A 22,211-nucleotide genomic window follows, 5' to 3' on the forward strand; every position below is an offset into this window, starting at 1 on the left:
TAAATTCTTCCTAGAAAACAAAGTCTTCAACCCCACAAATGCTCAAACATCTTTTCTCTTCCATTTCTTAAATCATACAACTCCCTAAGGACCATTCAATTTGTCCTAATAAAACAAAGCAGGTATGGCAGCTCTCAAAACTGTATGTGGATAAACATCAAAAATGGAACAAGAACTATTAAAACAAAAGGAAGAAACAAGGAACCAGTGGTACAATCTCTCCATGAATGAACTAGCTTGGAAACTCTAACTGGGGATTTCCAGTTATTAGAACAACTGGGTTCTGGAAAAATCTTTTGATGGAAACAGTGGAAAAAAAAGACTGCAGACCAGACCTTAAACTGACTGTAAGATGAAACTCAGTAAATTCACTAAAGGGACAAAGTAGTATCTACAAGACAATGGAAAGTAGTAGTATCTACAAGAGGCTGGAACCAGTGACCTGCAAGGTTCCAGAAGGTGGAATTGTAGAGTCATGGAGGTTGGAAAATACCTCCAAGATCATCAAGTCTATCTGTTAACATTGCCAAGTCCACCACTAAACTAAATGCCACATATACAAGTCTTTGAATACCTCCAGGTCTGTGACTCAGCTTCCCTGGGCAGGCTTCCAATGCTCCATTAAACTTTCAGTGAAAAATGTTTTTATAATAGCCAATCTAAACCTTCCCTGCACAACTCGAGGCCAATTCCTCTTGTCCTGTTACTTGGGAGAAGAGGGTGACTCTCACTATTTTACACCCTCCTCTCAGGCAGCTGTAGAGAACAATAAGGTGCCCCTGAGCCTCCTTTTCTCCAGGCCAAACACCCCCAGCTCCCTCAGCCACTCCTCACAGACCCTTCACCAGCTCTGTTGCCCTTCTCTGGACTCACTCCAGCACCTCAATATTTTTCTTGTAGTAAGGGATCCAAAACTTGGAATTTGAGGTGCAGCCTCACCAGTTCTGAGCACAGGGGGATGATCAGTGTCCTGGTCCTGCCAGCCACACTACTTCTGATACAAGCCAGGATACCACTGGCCTTCCTGGCCACCTGGGCAACTGCTGGCTCATGATCAGCTGCTGTTGACCAGCACGCACAGGTCCTTTTCTACTGGGCAGTTTTCAGCCATGCTGCCCCAGCCTGCAGCTCTGTGTGGGGTTGTTGTGATCCAAGTGCAGGACCTGGCACTTCACTTTCCTGATTCTCATAGTTGGCCGTGGAACATTGACCCAGCCAGTCACAGATCCAGAGATCCCTCTGCAGAGCCTTCCTACCTTCAAGCAGACCAACACTCCACCCAATTAGGTGTCATCTGGAAATTTATTGAGGGTAACTCGATCCCCTTGTCCATATTAATAAAGATACTAAACAGAACTGGCTCCAATACTGAGCCCTGGGGAGCATTACTGGTAACTGGTGACCAGCTGCATCTGACTCCATTCACCACCACTCTTTGGGCTTGGCCAGTTTCTCCAGGAGAGAAAGGATCAAAGGATCAAATCCTTTGATGACATCAAAGGATTTACTAAGTCTAGGTAGACACATTCACAGCCTTTCCCTTACCACAGATCAGGTTGGACAAGCAGGACTTGTCCCTCACAGCCCACACTGACTGGAGCTGATCACCTGTTTGTCCCATATGTGCCCCATGATGGCACTGAAGATGATCTGTTCCATGACCTTCCCCAGCACCAAGGTCTACTTGGTGCCTGTAGTTCCCTGGATCCTCCTTCCAGCCCTTCTGGTGTAACAAGGCTGATAATGTCTTGTTCTGCGAGAGACATTCATCATTCAGAGCAAACCTGAAAAGGCACAGATGCAAACTTGCTGATTGGCAGCTGAGAAAACTGACTTTGAATGAGTAGAGAACATTGATGGGACTGTACACTCCACTTTGTTAATACACAAAGATGGGGCTTCATTCCTCTCCCATGAATGTCTGGAAGAGCTGTTAATTTTCAGTCTGGCAAGTGCCCAGTGAGCTCGAGCCTATCTGAGATTTATGAAATGTACAACCTACACCTTTCCACCATGTGCTGAACTGCTGAGTTGCACATGACACACAGGAACAGTACCTATTCTGGTGAGGTTTTATCCATCAATCTTGCCTCCAGGAAACTCCCAGGTAACTTCAGATTGCCCTGAGGCCATATTCACTGTGCTTGTCACTGGTTTCACAGGATATCCCTCATGGTGTCTGATACATTTATAATAAATGTATTACATGGGAACAGAGAATATCTCTTTTCATACCTTCACTGCCTCCAGGTAATCTCTCACAGGACCTGGGACAAACCTTTAAGTTCTTCACTCATGTGATGTCTGGATGTCAGATGAAGACCCCGATGTGAGAAATGCAAGTGACCTTAGAGTCCCTGATATGAAGGCACTTCTACTGGAGGAGTTGCCTTCAAGTCACTTACTGGGAAGATCAGGCCAAGATCCGCTGGGCAGCAAGATGCTGCACCTATGAACTCCATTTTCTCCAGGGCCAATTGTCTATTGTTTCTATGATTAAAAGAAAAGTTACATGGTTTATTGCTGCTGTCTTGTGCCTTTAACTGATCAGTTATGTGGGTATAGACTGCAGTGGCTATCTGAAAACTCCTGAGATTGCAAAGAGCAAAAACTCAGACTCAGGTGCCAGCTGGATCCCAGTATGACTCCAAATCAACTCTTACAACCATCAAAACCTCTCCTGACAGTTGATAGTGATTTACTTTGAAAGAATGGAGATGGAGGCAAGTGTCTGACCTCCACACAAACTATTTATGTTGAGTCACTTGAGGTCCTACGTAAGATGAAAAGTTCTTTAGTGCAGTATCAGGAAACTCTGAAAGAAAATGTGTCTCCACCTGAGGACAGGATCTGAAGTGCGTTGATCTGATTTTTCATATTTGAAGGGGTTCCACCTGTCAGTACTTGACCCAAAGACGCTACTATGGTAACAAGTGCCCAGAAATAAAGGTAATTACATATTTGGAAGTAAACTGAGGCCAAGACATCAGGTTGTCCTATGAGAACTGCTTTACTCTATTAAGCATTACTGTAGGATACGAGACTGCAGAATCAACAGTGATGCTCCCATTTCCCAACTGATAACTTATCTATGCAATGCATAAATTCACATTTCTCTGACCCACCTTCATGGGAACTGCAAGATATATTTCAGGAACTAGTACTTTAAAATATGCATTAATTTCATTAGTACAGCTAAGGTCTTATAATCTCTTCAAAGACAAATTACATTCTGGAACAGCTTATAAGTGACTGTTTAGCTAACAAAAACTGTTTTTCTTAACAAAAACAGTTTAGCTAACAAAAAACCTTAATAAGCAAACTTACGAAGTTATTTCTCTTAAAATAAATGTTATCCTTGTGTTTTAAAGTTATTAACAAAATGAATTTAACATACTTACATTTTATAGAACAGATACTATGTTTGACTACCCAAGAAACAAAATTACTATGTATCATACATTGACTCATACTGCTTATATGAGAAGGGACAGTTAAAATCAAGTGAAAATTTTGAATCTCAAATTTTAAAGTGTTTCACCTATAATAAATACTACTGCATTAAGAAAAGAAGGATTTCTGTGGAAGAGTATTACTATATGTAAAAGAGTATAAAGAAGAGCATTACTAATGTAGGTACAAAAACTATACAAAACCTTTTGATATATGAAATTTGCTGTTACTTTTCAACATGCAAAAGTCAGGCTAAATTGAGTCTGAAAATTGTAATTCTGTTTAATACAGTTTTTATAGAAAATTTTAAAAAGAGAGGAATTTTAAAAAATGTTGCTGATATTCTGTCAACAGCTAGTAGACAGGTTGCTAGTCCTCAGAGAGCAAAGAAAGAAATTGTAATTTGATTAAGTCAAACATAGACCTAACCAAGAATTTCAACACTGATAAAAACATACTCTTGCAAAACCCAGCCAAGAGCTAGAATGAATTATTTTACTAGGTTTAAAAAGAATTAATATTGGCTCTACATTCATTTTAACATATATACAAACATTAACAATCCCAAGGCTGCCTATTAGTTAACAAATGGCATATTTACAGTATTTATGATATTATACCCCATGTTGGGACATCCCATTACAGAGTCACGGTGGTAAGCTCCATACTTAAGGTGGATTCTGCAACACATTGCATCTTTCCAGTTATTCTCCTGCAGTATGATTACTTTGGGGCAAGAATTTACCACTTGGTTTCCGCCCACAGGGGAATCTCTTTGGAAGCTGAAAAACTGATTTAAGCAGCTGTGGAATAATTTACTGGGTCTTGAGTTTTATTAAAGGAGAACAAAAGGTGTTGAGAGCTTTTGGTGTTTTATGCCACAAGAATGTTTGGCTTAGTAACTGTCTACTTTCTCTTTGACTTTCCTCTTGCCTCCCACAAGGATCATATTTGACTGCCATTAGAATGCAACCATTGGTAAGTGCATCTTTCCCAAGATGTATGCCTAACACAGCCCTTAAAAAATGTACATGGTCCTGGGGTGAGAGAAGATGCCACAAGAACAGAGCCTAAATCAACATGAGGTGTATATAAACAAAAATAGTGTTTAAATACAAAAAATGCTTCAACTGATACCACATTTCTAGATTCCCGAAAGTCTAATGAGGAAAAGTTAAGCAGCATTATCCTTCTACAGATGAAAGAACTGAGACAGAAAAGCAGAATATGGCAAAGATAAAAGATATCTCAAAATCTGGTGCTATAATTCCTAATCAAATATTCCTCCTGTGAGACCTCATTGCTTACCACAAATAAACTATTTCCTTCCTAAATTTCAGCTGTTAAAATAACTTTTGAACTTCTCTGCAAAAAAGGGATGCTGTGAGTCCAACACTCACTCCACGAAACACTGGAAGGATTAATTAAGGTTTGTGAAGCACTGAAAGTGTAGGGGAAACCCCCAGGAGGCAGTCCCTATTTCCATATTCTGACCAGGACTTGAAAGGCATGCAATAAATACAGCCTGGGGCACAGAACAAGCAATACGAATAAAATAAAATATTGAACAGCTGTTTGTTAAGTGAATACAGTTCATCCCACACACCAAATTTTTTTTCTGCCTTAGGCTGCAGGGAGTGGGAGGCTGAAATAAAATGTTACTTTGAAGGGTTAAATAGTGAAAAAGTTATAGAAAATTGGAACTGTTTTGTACAAACGAAAATATTAAGACAACCTTTACAGGCAGAACTGCAAGCCCCACTCATTATTGTATTAGAAATCCAACTGGTTAGATAGTACAAAAAGCCTGTGTTTTACCAGGTTAACTTCTGTGTGGAGATGCAGTGTCTTTCAGCTTATAAAAGCTATGTGGACACCACCAAACTCATACCAAGCCCTCATTTTATAAAGAGGGCTGAGAAGGAAAGAGATTACATAGCTCGTACAAAACTCGGAATATCCCAAATACTACAGTAAGCAATGATGGTGAGATCTGCCTGGAACTGAACCCCAAAGGAGCCCAGCTCACCCACAGCAGCTTTCCTCCCCAGCTCAGTGCTGCCTACCCAAAGCAGGCAGCACGAAGCTGCCGGTGGGAGTGAGCTCAGAACTCACCCAACCAGCCTGTACGGCTCGCTGCGTGCAGGGCGCTGGCGTTTGCCTCCTCCTGCAAACTGACAAGAGCTTATTTGCTGTTCAGCATCACAAAGTGGAATACCTCAAAGTAAAGAGAGTCTGGGTTCTGACTGGAAAAATGAAAGGAAAGCAGCACAGCTGCTGTGCACAGTGTGATGGAGCCTCACTCTTCTACCACTACAACTTCTTCAGGTATTACGGGGAAGGAGAAAAGAATTGTCTGAAAACAACAATACAGAGAGCAAGGAAGGAAAAACAGGAATTGTGGCAATCCGAGGGAGCTGCGTTCCCACTGCAAACATAAATATTATTTTCTAACATTTCTTATTTTCCTTTCCAGAAATTGCTCTATCACTTCCCCCCCCCGCCCCCCCATTATTTTTCTCCCTTTACAAAAATAAAGATTTTCCTAAGACTGGTATTCAGAACTGACAGCCATTAACTCCAGTATCTGTTTTTAGAATGCACTTGAGAAAACTGTGATTTTCTCAAACCACCAGGAAAAAAAATCAAGTCAATTTTAGCAATTACAACAGTCAAATATTTTTAATTACAATTTCTTGTTGTTAAGTGAATAAACAAAAAATACTGGGGCAAAAAAACACATTGGAAAAAAAACCAACAAAAAGAAGCATTAGGAAATCAACCCAGTATTTAATGTCTCCTCTTTTTTTGCTGCTGAAAGCCACATGGCACACAGTATTTTTAACTGAGGAGTCTTGTTTCAAATATATGCTGAGGAATCTTATTTCAAACATATACTAAATAAGGAGAGGAGTATTAAAACAGGCAGTCCCTTACTCTAATTTTATCCATCTCCCTCCTCTTCTTTCCTTGATGCAGTGAAACTTTAACACCAAACCCTGTCTCTCTCTCTCTCTCTCTCTCTCTCTCTCTTTTTTGTAAACAGTGATCAACATTTTCCTAAATGACCCCTGAAACGACCTACTTCGAAACTACTCATTAGTAACAGCCACGTTTGCAATATTAACCTGGATGTGGCTGTTTATTAAGATCTTTTAAGGGGGTTAGAATGAAGACACACTGCTGGTGTACAGGGAGCACAGAAGGGGTAATTTAAAACCCATGTTTTTCCTCCCCCTCGCCGAAAACATGCCCAACATTGTGCAGCTGTGCTGCCAGCTTCATCACTCCCTCCATCTCCACTCTTGCTAATTAAAAGGTTGATCACAGAACAATGCTCTTCTCATTAATTTCAGCTTTCTGATTGGGCAGGATTCCCACTCGCTCCGCCTGATCTTTTCCACACTGCTGAAGTTAATGTGACAGGAGCCCGAAGATGGATTACCCGCTGCCATATTGCCCATCACCTCCAATCAGCAGCTATCGGGGTAAACTGATTGTTCTAATTTGCTCTCATTATTTTTACAATATCAGGAGAAAATAACGCACACAGCTCACTGTCAAAGCCGTGAAAATCAGCCATTAGTTAAACCCAGACACTGAGTGGCTTTATTAGAAGCACTGCAGTTTATTGATTCAGCTTCGGTAAACTAAGATAATACCTGTCCTCTTTAAGCACACTTTTTAAGGTGCACTTATGTAGCAAGAAAATATTTATTAGGATACTTTTGGAAATGCTCGCTGTCTCAGCCTGTTATCTTGATACGCTGGCAGACAACAAAGATTAAGAACAATGGAAGCTTGACTTCCACATAAAGAAGGGCAAAATATGCAGCATTATCTGCATGGCAGCCTGCGTGCACGTCTCAGCTACTCTTCTATAGTTTAAATAAAAATCATCTCAGGACTAGTATGGCAGGTGAATATGTAAATACACCCCATAATCACACAAAACACAGTACTACCGTAAAGGAAGACACGGTACAGGCATGATTGTATGAGCTGTATGTACAAGGTCAGTGATTTAGTATTGGGTTTGGTTTTCTGTTGGGTTTTTTTTGGCTAAGCAAAAGAACCTGCATAGCCCAGCGTCAAAACACAGGGTCTGAGAGTAGCAGAAGGTCCAAATAAGAGAAACTCTTTTGTATGGCTGGGAGCTACTTTTTACCCTACACAAAGGTATTATGCTGCCACAATTTGGGAACACATTCAGAAATGTCACTCCACACTAAAGCCTCACAGGATCCCAGAGCTAAGAAATGAATAAAGTATTGTTAGCAGTATGAAGTCAGAAATTTCTATACCACAACAGTGTTTAGAAAATGTGTTTTGAAAATTCTGGACCTCTGACTGCCTCTATGTTGTATATAAAGGGTCCTATATTATTTTGCCTGCTGCCTATCTGCATCTTAGCAAAGGGAAATGCTAAATAATGGGATTAACAGAAATATGATACCTTAAATCTTGCTAAACATAAACCCTTAACTAGTGTCTACGATGCTCTAACTGGCAATGTACTCCAAGAGTGACAGCCAGAGCACAGCAGACTGATTTTACTTTTAAATAATATCTAAATTAGATTAGTTCTTTGTGTAGATCTGCATGAACCAGAGGGGACATTCATCATTGTGCCAAAAAAGTTAAATTCACTGGGGTACGCTCAAAGTGAATGGTTCTAGACCTACGTTTTATCTCTCAGATGCATCATCAAGACACTGTGCCAATATGCATGAAGCCAGCTAGGAGCTGCAAGAAAGACAACGGGAGAGTAACTGGATAGTAGAAAAGGTTTAATTTTTTCCTTTGTCGATTATGAATTGCTTGGGACAGGATCTGTGGTTTCTCTGTCTTGTAAGCACAGAGCATCCCTTTCAAGATTTGAGCATCTTTTTTAATATTTAAATGGCTTACATATGAAGAAGGGTATTCTCCTCCCCCCGCTCCAAACCAGATGTAATTCTAGTTCCCCCTCCTCCCTCTGATGTAATTTAAAATGCTACAATTTCCATTACTGCTTTTTAATATTTTTAAATCCTCATCAGCTAGGGCCGTGCGTTTGGGGTTTGATTTTTCCTCCCTCCTAGAAAAGCTACCTCCCAGCTTTGTTTGGCATCTCTTTTGACCCTTGCTAATGGTGTTCTCTTGGAGGGGCGTGCCACGCTTTTCCTCTTAAAATTCCTGAACTGAAAGACTGCACCACACCACACTCCACAAAACGTGCTGATGGCACAAATTACAAGCCCCCAGCCGAACACTCCAGCCCCCACCATTCGGGCAGATTTATGTGGGCTCTTGCCGACGTTATTACAAGTCAGAGTTTATTGGGAAATTGTTACATTATGCGGAGTGTCTAACAAATTGCTTATGCTGCTATAATTGGATTACAACAGCCGCTTGCTCCCACCGGTAAGATTAGGCAAGTAGGACTCCTGCCGATCTCTGAGCGTTAGCAGTAATTTTATTTGCCTTGCCTCTCTCTTTCCTAACAACATGCCTCTTTCCCTGCCAGCTGTCTGCTGAAAAGGCACAGGCTTGTTCCTTGGCCCTAACAATGCAATTACAGCCCTGCAGATCGCACTGTTTGTGCATTAAGTACAGAGCCAAAACGAGGCGAATTGATCGTTTGACTTTTGGAGGAGCCATGTGATCTCTGCGTGCGGGTGATCCGGCATGCACCACTGGGCAGTGCTGCAGTGCGCGCCTCGCCATGAACCCGCTCCTCGCCGCCTCCCTCCTCTGCCCGCTCCCAACAGCAAAGATGTTGGAGCCCACCCCACCTTAGTCCCCCTCAGGCTACAAAAACAGCCTCATTTTTGGGTGCTCTCTTGCTAGGCTGAACTCAGAACTCACTCAGCCTTCTGAAATGTGATACTTGGCCAAAACAGTGGCTTCCCCGCAGTGGGCTACACTAGGAAACTGCTATTACAGCATTTCAAACCACAAGCTTTAGCAGAAGAATTGGGCATATTTTCAAACAACTTTTTTAATTCTTGTATTTGAAAAATACTAAAAATACATCTAATGTCATGCATTCTGTACCATCTGAGGGTCCTGTCACTGCAGCACTCTTAAAAAGCAATGCTTCCCATGTCTGCCACCATTTATCACCAAAGCCACAGATGACTTGGATCCCAAATTGTTTCATATTTCCAGCTTGAAGGATCCTAAAGTACTTTGTAAATGCAAGTCCAGTTTGGTTGTGTTTTGTTGGCCACTTATCCTGGCCAACACTTCTTACAAGCTTGATGTGATGATCTGGAATGAAGACCTCAAGGCTGTAATTCTTTATGCAGAGTACCCATCACCAAACCAGCAAACACACAGCAAGGAACAACCGCACGTGATCCTACACTTAATATTGTCGCAGAGGAATTCTGACTAAGGATGCCAGGTCAAGTTCTACATTTTACAAGACTTCCATTACATCTTCACTGTCTGTACACTGAGAGGATTCCAACATAGTTTCACTTAGAAGAGACCCCTGGAGTTCTCCAGCTCAGCCTCTTGCTCAAAGCAGGGTGCTGTATGAGGTCAGATCAAGGAACTCACGGCTTCATTTAGCCTGGTCTTTTAAAACTCCAAGGATGGAGGCTGCAGACCTTCCACAAATAACCTGCTCCAGCTTGACTGTCATCACCACAAGAAAACTCTTCCTTGACACCCCTCAAACATGAGATGATCTGTGGAGGGACCTTCCAGTATTTATTGAACTCAATCTGAAATGTAATGCAATTTGCTCTATCAAGATTCCAAATCATGGGGTCCAAAGTGTAGAAACATCTCCATTGAGTTGGCCAAACTTTGAAAATGATTCTTCATATCAAGATTTTGCCTATCCCCTGCCTGACCATCCTTACTGCAGAGCTTGGAGAACTGATCTCCATAATATGCTTAAGAGACCCTCAGCTACAAAGCAATGTATGAGTTAGCTTTTATATTGCTATTTCTTCAAAGTCTCTGTTGCATTTAAAAAAACCCCAAGTGTAATTCTTTTTTAATTTGTGGTTTCATTGACATGCAAAGTCATTTTGGGTGGTAAGAGAAGCAGAAATGACAGCCACTCCACAATGTTTGCGTAACTGAAGACTAAAGAAGCCTGTTTACACATAGTTTAACACTCAAAAGAAACTCTGAACAGCTGAAATGCCTTATAAATAGCTCAGACCCAGAGGAAGTGCAAACGTCTGCATTGTGAATTGTAGATCTTAATTACAGACAATGGCTGGTACAGCAAGTAGCACAGAAAAAAAAGTGAAACAGTTGCACTGTTCATGGTTGGCAATAATTCTTCAGGAAAATATTTACTATCAATCAGTTATGAGAAAAGGGACTCTGCGCTCATAAAACAGCACGTTGCTTCTCATACCAGGACCATTTTGCTTCAGCATAATCTGAATTTAAACAGCTTGTTTCCTGCGGATATAATTTTGGAAATAAATAAAACAAGTCTATCAAAATCTGGAGAATGTGTATGGTGGGGTGGAGTGGGGGGAGCAGGAATATCACATTTCTTTCTCCATCATTTGCAAAGAGGTTATTAGACCAAGATAAAGCTAAAGCATAAAGGTTGTCTTGACCTAAAAAAAGATAGATTAACTAGCAAGGAAGATAAAAGTAGTCGTATTTGTGACAGGAAAATCATCATTAGGGCAAAGCTTTTAGATAAAACTCCAATGCCATTTTCTATTTCTTCTGCCTGAGAATTCCCTTTCAAAGCACCTTTTGCATGTTAAGTACTCCCAGCAACGTCCCTGCAATGCCTGCCATTCACACAATTCTCATTACAGAGAGAACACCTCCAACAGAAGGGTAAAATGACATGCTTACATCTCTATCAGCCAGTGGCTGAGGTGGTGTTTATCCAGTTTGCAACAAACTCAGACTGCTGTCTCTCCCAGAGAAAGGTATATCCAAGACACAGTAGAGGACACTTTATTGAGGGATTTGGGGCTGGAAGCACATCCACTGACAGTCCCTCTGCATCATTACACAGAAGCTTCTTATTCTTAACATACCTTCTTATTAAACAGCAGAAGAAATATCTCAAAACTGAAGGTTGATAGTCGAATAATATTTGTTCATGATTAAATTGCTATCATTTCAATCTCAGGGACTGGAAAGCCTTCAAAAGCACTAGAAAACTGCATTATCTGAAGATGCACAGACTCAGTGGTATATCACAGCAGAACTCTGAGCTGGTAGTGCTATTCATGCAAAGTAAATGCAGACACACACTCTGGAAAAAAAGAGCCATCAATCTGTGACATAAAGGGACTTGAGAGTACAAGAGGGACATCTTCAGATCAATTTGTCCTACTGCCAACTGGAACATCCAGCCTGGAACCCTAAACGCTTCTTTATTAAAGAGTGCTTGTGGCTGCTCCTTTAAATTCATATAAAAATTCCAGACTTAATGTTATTATTGTGCAGACAATGTTTGTTCTAAAAATTCAAAAGTAGTGATGCAGAAAGAACTGACAAAGGAAAAAAGATTTCAATTACCAGCTACTTCCACCACTCCTTGCTTTAGCTGAATCACCCTTGAATGTAAATGTGTAGCTACAGCTAAATAATAAGATGCATCTTTGAAAGGAAATTTCACATAGTATACTGGAAGTGCCAAGGCCTGTTCTGTGTTACCAGAATTAAGCACACTAGATCTCTGTCCCACCATTAGAAGTATGATGAATAGCAAAGATTCCCTGAAAGACAGAAAATGCTTAAAAGACCCTGAGAAGTCCCTTAGTTTGCCAGGACCTTAAAAAGCAAGACCAGTTATCACTGGTAGGACCAGTTATGTGAGTAGCAAGCAGTGCTTGGTCTGAAACAAAAGTCTGATTTTTCAAGGGTGGTATGCATGACTATATTTTTCTTCTTCCAATTTTACTTAGATCATGGTAGAGGGAGAGAACCTCTCCCAGCTGCTGCTGCTGGGTCCAGAACTAAGTAGAAACCTGGAGATGCTGTATGCCATTTTGAAGGTGTCTCATCAGTGCTGTCTCTTGCAGGGATGTCACAGGGTGCCTGTCTCTGGCACAAGTAGGAAAGAATTCAAAGTGCAAAATGAAACTGAGAACACTCCTTTGTATAGGAGATACAGATGAACTGGAACCAACTGCAGGAGTTAACAAACAGTAAGACCTATCTAATGAATGGAGGAAATGGGTATTGACTGCAGAGCTCTGAGATCAGCTATACAATCTCCCGTTGGGAAAGGAAAGAGCACTTGGAATCAAAAGGGTATTTCTAGGATCCAGGGTGATGCAAAATCTAACAAACTTGAAGCAAACAGCAGAACTCAGACCTAACACACCACATAAAGGTGTGAAAAGTCAAGACCTCTGTTTAAAAACAGAACTGTATACAATCCATCCAAGCAAATACTCAGCCAAGGAGACTGGAGACACACCAGAGCATCCCTCACCACACATCAAACAGAAAGTGTGAAGGCCACTACAGAAAGACTTCCTGGGTTCAGAACGGAAGAGAAACTTGTTTGCACACCCAGGAGCATCAAAAGAATCCTAGTGACATACCAGATGCCAGGGGACTTTTAACTATGTCCCTCTCTAATTGAGGATGAAGCACCATTATCTGCCTGAAGATACTGGCTTACAAAATATGGAACAAACAATAGGAACAGATGCTCATTTGGCCAGATTTCAATAAGCCTCATTAAAATCAAACACCCTGTCCTTGGAGCCCAGGTTCATGCTACATTTCTACCTTATTTAAGCACCTAGCACCAATTCCTGAGGAAGTTGTCCACTTGTGGTTGCACACCAGTAGTATCATTAAAAGAAACCCTCTTGCAGAGATTTTTTGGTATCTAAAGAAACAATAAGAAGGAGTTTCTATATATATGCCTGTGTGTGTACACACATGAAAAAACACAATTAGAGATTGCATTTCCTTTTAAAAGACATTAGCTTGAATATACATCAGATTTGTTGACCGCTCAAAGGCAATGGGCAAAAAGATGCCAAAAAATAACAGAAAAACTCTGGCACATGCAAGAGAAATGATGTCACAGATCACACATATGAAATCTATGCATCACAATGTATAATTTTTAATTTAAGATCCCAGCTATTCAGTCAAAACATGCACACACTTGAAACAATTTCTAATGCTCCTTGTTTGTTTTTACCCAAACAGGTCCAAGTCCTATCAATGGAGTTTCAGAGGACAAATACCAGAAAAGAAGGCCTAAGAACAAGACACAAAGATTCACCAAAATATTATATTCTAGCTTTATTTTAAAATGTCTGAATAAAACCAGTTAATTCATAGTTTTGCAAAAGGCTCTGAGCACCTGGCTGCAGAGTCAGCATGACACTGTACACCAAACCAGACAGACAAGGCTTCCTAACAAACACAAACTTCCTTGACTGATCAAAATACTGTGGCCCTATGCTGCTTTCCACACCTGAATATGTGTATCTGTTTTTTCCCCCTCTATTTTAGGAAAATGCCAGTTGTTAGGTTGGTAGTCTACAATGGATGTCCTACACAGAAGCACTTGTTCACAAGAGAGTTTAATAAATGGGCAATGCTCCAGTCTGAGAGAAGACACCTCAATATTGATACGTGTGGGCGCAAAGGAACTGCATTTCATGAACAAACTTTGAACAAACTTTTAGAAATGTCAAGCACACCATCAGCAAATGCCATTAATACAGTCTTAAAAGAGCACAATTATCTTTTCTGAAAATAGGTGCAGAATCAGAAATTTAGTTTCAGAAAAATTGTATCTTGCAGACTGACTGACACATCTGACAAGCAGCTGATATTGCAGACAGTGGATCCCAGTCAAGGCTGATACTGCACTGCAGAATCAGAAAAAATAAAGATTTTCAAAGTAACCCTTCCTGTGTTTCACTGAATGTTAAAAAAAAAATTGAACCCCCTACATTTGGAAAATTGCTGCAGATAATGAAAACTGCAGCACCTTCCAGTATTCACCTCCCTGACAAAACATTTTAAAGTCCGAGGCTAGAAAATACATCAGTCATGGAGGATAAAACTCGCTGTGTGCATGTGGTGGGAGAAAGCCTCTGGACTCCCTAAATCCCATTTAAGCCCTTCACCTAGGGAACATTTAAGAGTTGTGCAATTTGCCTATGCCATCACTGAACCATCTGCATTTAGATAGCTGGATTTATAAATGCTTTGAAACTTCTGGAATTTGAAAGACAAGCTTTCTTAGAAGCAACTTCATTTGGTTTGTAGATAGGAAGGCAAAGGAAAGGAGTACAACAGCCAGGCAAGCAAGTAATAGAGGAATTATACCCCCAGAAAAGTCCTTATGCTTTTTTACAGAAATATATATATATATGTACACATGCATGTGCATGTATGTATGCATACATATATGTATGTTTATATATGGTTTTCCATACCTATATGATGGCAGACTGTCCAAGAGTATATATACACATATACTGCCCTACAGCATATAGAGACATGATACTTCAAAAACATACACTTTTTTATCTCCAGGATGATGTCTCAAATTCATCCTCAACAGCATGAAACAAGTTTTGCTGTTCCTGCCTTGAATTTTACCCACACCTCCACACCTCTCACCACAAACCTGCTGAAAACATAACTTTGGGAGAGCTTATTAGTAAGGACATGAAGTTGTTAAAGTATGTGCTTTTATTTAAAAGAGGCACCACCTAAATTGGCAGTACTTCTTGCACACCCTTGCTCCTTAGTGAGACAATCAGGTCAAACAGGACACTGTAGAGCAGATGGGGTTGAATGGGTTTACTCCCTGAGCTTGCTGTGAGCTGCTTTATGGCACTGGAACAATGCTCTATGATGAGACAACTCAGCCAGAGTTGCTCTGCTTAAAGAGTTTCACCTAGTCTGTATCATAAAGCACCTTAGGAAGTGTGCAAGAGCAGTCACGTTAAGAAGGGAAGTGCCGGTATCAAACTTTGTAGCAGGACTGGTAGCTTCTCTCAGAAGTGCTTCTCCAGTGGAAGGTAACTGGCATGTCAAGCACAGTTTATGAGAGCTAAGCCACCTGCAACCATCATTACAAACTTCTATGGTAGCCAATTCCCTGACAAGTGTCAAAAGAAATGGGACATCCAAATTTCACCAGCAAAACCTCAGCAAAGATTTAGCTGGGAAATTATCTTAAAGGTCAGTACAAAAGTGGCCCCTGAAGGGACAAGGCACCTTTAACAACCAATCAAAGTATGAAAGAAATGGACTTCAAGAAGATCAAGGAATAATAACTGAAAGAGAAAACAGGCTTTTGAGTGGTCAGGTTTGTGGTGACAGAGGAGCCACAAAATGCCAGCTGGTTTCAGTAACAGATGGCTGCATGCACCGATCTGTCCTGCATGCCCATTCTGAACTTCCTTTCAGTGGAAATACAAAGCTTACACAAGACTAAACGCATCTTTCATGCAGCCTTTCCACACATCATCATGGTTCAAATGTCCTCCATTCATAAACAGACCAAGCTGTACATTTTTACTCTAGTTATGCCGAATTCTAAGAAAAGAGGGCAGCTAATGGCACCTCATCTTTTCCAATCACATCTACCTTAATTGTCAAGAAATTACTTTTCTGTGACAGGCTAATAAATTCATTTTCTTACCAGTCTGACTGCAATATCTCCCTTGCCCCTTTCCTTTAAGTACAGTGTTCACTGTATTTAAATTGAAAAGTCTTTTTGCACCTCCCTTCTGGTAGCTAAGAAAGGGAACCATGATACACAGAGCTCTCATGCAGTATTTCTAATATATATCTGGACATTTGTCATTTGAAGTTGCCATAGCTAATTACATGGCTGGCATAGGTCATCCCACTGGAAAAGCCTATTACTTGTATGGCAGAATGAACCCTTCAATCCCACATTGCTCAGGACTCAAGTAATCATTTCCAGCAGAGAAAAACAGCAAAACAGAATCCTACACTGAAGGACAGAAAAGCCTACCCAAAATACTTACTCTTTGTTTAAATATTTTTTCCTAAGCGTAATATTTAACAAGAACTTTTTGTTGACTAACAATAAACAATTTGCTAAGAATCCCTCAAAACCAAAGCCATTCTCTTACTTACTTTGGCCACACAATTTTCAGTCTTCATAGCAGTGCTTCCTAGACATACTGTTTCCTGGTTTAAGCACAGTCTGGCACAGCTGTTGTAGGTCTGCAGAAAGATTAAAATGGTTATGCATAGAAGAACACAATTTTCTTTCAGGCACCACATTTTTGGCACAGGAACCTACACTAACTCTATGACTCTACAACATTTCCTTTTTCTAAGATGTAAATGTTTCAAACCAAAATAAACTAGTTTATAGCAAAAGTCTATGTTCAGGGCATGCATGTTCTCTGAGAAGCCATGTACAATTTTACAGTACAGAAATACAAAGATTTTTCTTCTCTGTTCCTTTGAAAATGGGAAAAAAATCTCATCTCAATTTTCGTTCTTTCACAAAATGCTGCATAATGGAATAATTAAAGCAAGGTGATTTCTACACACTGGTTATCAGAGAGTACATCAAATGTGAATAAATATCCGACTTTATCAGAATATAAAATGTAAAATACACAGGACACAAGGAAGGTTATAATCAGAAGGGAGCAAATGCAGACAACATTTCATTGCTGTATTTAATCTTCTCACTTACGTAAAGCTTTCAAAATTTTTTCAAAGTAGAATGTCTTTTTTTCTTTAACGCTGTCCTGCCCAAGTGACCCCCAGTTGGGGCTGCAGACTCTTCAGAGTCTTTGCAGAGCACATCACTCGTGGTCTCTCACTCTTTTGAGGGAAGTGTATGAAAAATACTTACAAAGTGGGCTTAAAATAATTTGGTTTACTTGGCTGTTTTAACTAGTATGCCTGAAGAACTCAAAAGCTTCTAACTGAGGCTCTTCTCCTCACCCCCAGCACCTTTGCATCTAAGACCTTCAGTATGGGATTAATACACCAGCCACCACTTACAGAAAAATGCTCCCATGCAAAAATGGCAGCTCAAAAGCAAGCACCAACTTAATTTGTTTCAAGAATAGAAAGCGGACCACAGAGAAGATGCTGCCACCTCAAAAAGTTGTGTGGGGAAACCTCAAGAAAGATGCTGAAAAATAATGAAATTAAACTTGTTACAAAGACATTTTCAAGAGCACTAAGTAAAGCATACTAACATTCATTATATTTTAAGATTGCCTTTATGGGAGGATGCACAAAGACTTGTAGTGAGCTGCCTGTCAGTTATCTCCCTGTAATACTCACTGGCAATCTCTGGAGATGGTTTTTTTAGGGCTTGCTACGATTTCCATTTGCTTGATTTGAAATGACTTCAACCCCAAACCTGCTATAGGTTACAAAACCTGTGGACAACACTGGCATGATAAGGGCTCCTAAACTTCTCCCTCTGCCCTAAAGCTCCATCACCAGAGCCAGATTCCCTCAGTGCCAAGAAACAAAAAACAATCTCCCTCTATTGCCCCTCTGCCAGAGGCCTGACTCTGTGCAAAATGCTGTCAGCAGCAACAAAAACTGGGAGAGGGGCACATGGCAAAGGATGTCAGAGGCAAGGATGCAAAGAGATTAAAAGGGATTTACATCGAGCAATAGGAGATGTGTCCACAAAGCCAGTGTTCCCAAAAGCCCTCAGCTCAGGTAAGCACCAACTGATGGGCACTGAATGTTCACAATCAGTTTATAACATCCACCTAAGTTCTTATGATCCTCATGAAACATCCCTTACTGCACACCATGGGAAATCAGTATACTGGCTTTGGTGGATCTGTAGTGGACCAGCACAGTACAAACATTCTTGGAGAAATTAAGGAAATCAGTCCTTTACACTCTATCTATTTACAGAGCCCCTTTAAAGTTCACCATGAAACAGAAACAAAAGAGAGCACAGAAGCCCTATCTTCTCCATTGCTTTAGCATTCATGTTTTATTTCTCAGCTAGCTCTCTAACCAGAAAACAACCAGTGACAGACAGGAATGCAAAATATTCTGGCTCCAGCAGTTCTCCTCACATGTCACAACATTGATATCTGCTTTGACTGGCAGCCAGCAAGCAATTTCTGTCTCTAGACCCAGAAGGAGAAACTCAAAAATTCAAACACATGAATTCTTTCAAGGTGCTGTGCAGATGAACAAAGTGCATCTTTCAGCAGGAGAGGCTCAGATTCAAACTGGATTAGGCCACAAGCAAACAGAAGTCTGATTGCCTCTTGCAAATATTTGCCAACATCATAAAACCATCACCCCGGTATGCATAAAACTTTCTCCTCAGAAGAAAGATCAGAATGGTATAGACTGCTATAAACTGGGGCTTAGATATAGCACCCCAACTGACAGACAAAAAGTTGATACCATCTGCTTTGCACTGACATTCAGACAATACCATGTAAACTTCATTTTACAGGCATGGTATTAGTTAAATTCAACCAGATTGCGAAGGGGAAAAGCCATGAAGAGTTGGTAAGATTCTTTGTTCAGTTTTCACATTTGTGTAATTTAACCCATTTATTGTAAATCTGATTTTTTTCACTTGCAATTTAACTCCTAGAATTCCATATGCAGTATTTCTGCACAACTTGTCTGTTACACACTGTAAGTTTTATGAGAAGCCCTGATTGAGGAAAGCTACTACTAACTCCACTTTGCAGATCAAAAGCTCAGTCACATAAACATTTACTGAAAGCAACAAGAAGTCTGTGGCTCTGTGAACTGAACCATGAACTCAAATCTTGTCAGTCTTTTTCCTCCCAAGACAGGTATGCACAAACCTTGGTTGCATGCCAGCTTTTTAAAAGCTGGGCTTACAACAGGCTTTCTCCACATTTACAGATGGGAAAGAGCAGACAATCCAAACACAAAATGTGAAATACTAAATACTAAACCTAGAGACATCAGCATTTTCTGAGAATGAAAGAAGTGCACTGTGCACTATTCAAAACTTACATACATGTCAGAATGCAAATACAAATAATTATTCTAGTGAATTGCTTAGTTTTGATTACTTTCACCCACACATTACATTTCCAGTAACAGTACCAACTGAACAGTACCAACTAAACTTCCAGCATAACTTGTTTGTCAAATCCCACAATACCAGGATTACTGACATTAGACAGAACTAGTATAGCATAAATTTAAAGAGGATAAAATGAAACACTTCTTCACACAGTTGGCAGTGAACTTCTGGTGTTTCCTGCCCCAGGACATTTTGCAGAGAAACATCATCAGAAGTGGAAAAAGGGACTAAACGAACTCATGGACAGCAGCTCCACAGATATTCAACACAGGTATCTAGGTATCTTCCAGACATCCCTAGTGCAACAGCAGTAGATGCTGCAGGGACAGGAGGGCAATGGGGCACCAAAAGAGGCCAGACTTCCTTCCTCCCACTCAACTCCAGCACTTTCCACTGACAGTGCTGGAGTTGGCAGTGGATGAGCTGACTCTGGGTCTGATTGATCTGGGCATTCTCATGCTATCAGTACACCACTCTGCCCTTTGAGAACATGCCAAGGAACTCCTCCTTCCTCCTCCTTCCCAACCTTTTCAACCATAGAAGAAGAGAAGAACATGCTTTTACAGTAAGAGCCAACTTTTACACAGTAATTTTATTACGTAAGGATTTATGTATGTCCCAAATTACCAGATGAACATTTAGTCCTTCAGCAGCTCTTTGTTTCTCAGTAGAAGTAAAAGGGAAAAAGAGAAAATTAAGAAGAGTATATATTGTGGATTCAACACATCAGGATGCATATTTGAGAATAAAACATAAAGTACTCTTCAGTTTGACATACAATACTATTTTTTCAAAGTTACAACATTCTTCTTATTTTCAAATTCTCACAGAAGAATGCCTTATTAGCCTTGTGGCATGAATAAAGAGGGCAAAGAAGATTCTCACACATGTTCTACAGTATGTTTTAAAGAGTTGAAAGCAAAACACAGCAAACCTAGTTCTCTCATAAAGTCCAGAGGAAAAAGAGGTAATGTCACTCGACTTGACAGGTCTCAACAGAAATGTACTGCCAGTGTTACAAAGAAGTTGCATCTGGCTCATGAGGCCAGGTCGTAAGAAGCTTGGAGAATATACTGTCAAGGCAGTACTACATGGTAGTCTCCAAATGCTTTTTGGTAGTCTCCAAATGCTTTTTGCAGGCAGCAGTTACTGGCTACTGAGAGACACAAAATGGCTGCTGGACATGGAGATTTGGTTTCACTGATATTGCTCATACGCCAATCGTTATTGTGAACAGGTCAGTGAATTCTGAAAGCAGAATTAATGTCATATCATCAAGTAATAATGCAGAGCACTTCATGTTAGGTGAAACATTTGATGGTGTCTAATGCTACAGAGCAGCATAAGAGTACCTCCTTCCATTTGTTCCAATGCCCATGGGAACACTGACTCACCTGGAAGAAAAGCAGGAAAATCAAAGCCAAGACTAAGCCTTAGAGAAGGATATTTCTCAAGTTTGCCTTTAAAGCTTGACCCTTTTACATATCTCATCTAATCTGCTCCAAAACTGTTCAAGTTTCTCCTCACCTTTCATCAAAATAAGAGGTTTCTTCATCAAGGAAAAGTATTCTGAAATGGTAGCCTGGTTCAACGCTACAGGCAGATAGCTTTGCATTGGAGTGCTTTAATATGTTTTTATATTGCATATAAAGCATGCAAACATAAACCAGTTTGTTGAAAACTACCCTCTTTGTGGAAGCTGGCTGTAATTCTGAACAAGTTTTCAATTTTCACACTGCTGCTAGGGTAAAACATTTTAAAGAGTTTAATTTTTACAGTGGCTTCAATGACACAAGATTATCTAACAAAGTAATGGTTAATCAATAGAGGGTTTAGTTGTCAGGTGAAACATATAACACACTAAAAGGGATTGATTGCAAGACTCCTCCTTATTTACTAGAAGGTATATATTTAAAATGACACAAACTTGTTACCAAGCTGCATTTCTTTAACCTTGCAAAAGCCGTTTGAGAAGAGTGTTAAGCAGCCCTATAGCCAAACAAGCTCTAATGAAAGAAAAAAAAAGAAACCTACAAATATATGGGAGCACCAAATGATGTCAGAAGCAGGGGAACCACAAAGCTGTATTCACTCTCAGCCAAAGGCTTAAAATGCCACAGAGGCACTAGACTATGATTCACTAAAGATAGAGCTGTATCTGATCTCATTCCGTAAGTGTCTTTGGTTACATTTTTATTTTTAAAGAAAGTATGATCCTGCTCTTTGACACAAACACATAAACATTTGTGCTCTTGTCTTTGCAGCTCTGGATGAACACTGAGCACCAGCCTGAAGCCTCGAACCCCAGGCAGAACTCCATGTATGTGCAGCTTTTCTACCAACTGAAATCCATTTCTTTGGCCATTCATTCCAAGAATCCCCAGTCCCTGAACAAAGCTCTGCTTTTTAATAGAAGCTGCAACCCAGGAGTTCAATAAGATTTCCCCCCCAATAGTTAGTAATTACATGATTTATCAGAGAAAGATAACACTAATAAAAACACAGCAAAAAGACAAAACCCATACCCTCCCTTCAAGCCATTTTCAGGGAAAAGATTATTAAACTGTTCTTTTTGAACAAGGGCTTTTGTAGCTAAGCACAAATTGCCAAATGGTTAGAAAAAAAAAAGTTATTAGGCTCTGAAGAATTCAGCAGAAGTGGGAAGTTATATAAACAAATCACTCCAGCAGATTTGGAAAGATCGCTTTCATCTTATTTAGAGTCTTAGGAGACT

The 22,211-nt window shown here is 40.2% G+C and overlaps 1 protein-coding gene across 3 annotated transcripts in view; it reads right to left on the reverse strand.

The window, feature by feature from the left end:
* BTRC (beta-transducin repeat containing E3 ubiquitin protein ligase) overlaps positions 1–22,211 on the reverse strand; it is a 115,664-nt gene that overhangs the window by 37,973 nt on the left and 55,480 nt on the right. For all 3 annotated transcript variants that reach the window (XM_066554403.1, XM_066554402.1, XM_066554400.1), the window contains one exon: positions 16,537–16,626. In XM_066554403.1, the coding sequence (XP_066410500.1) occupies positions 16,537–16,626 (90 nt within the window). The remainder of the gene's footprint in view (positions 1–16,536; positions 16,627–22,211) is intronic.

Source organism: Molothrus aeneus, chromosome 8 (genome assembly GCF_037042795.1).
Source record: "Molothrus aeneus isolate 106 chromosome 8, BPBGC_Maene_1.0, whole genome shotgun sequence".
NCBI classification, from domain to species: Eukaryota; Metazoa; Chordata; class Aves; order Passeriformes; family Icteridae; genus Molothrus; species Molothrus aeneus.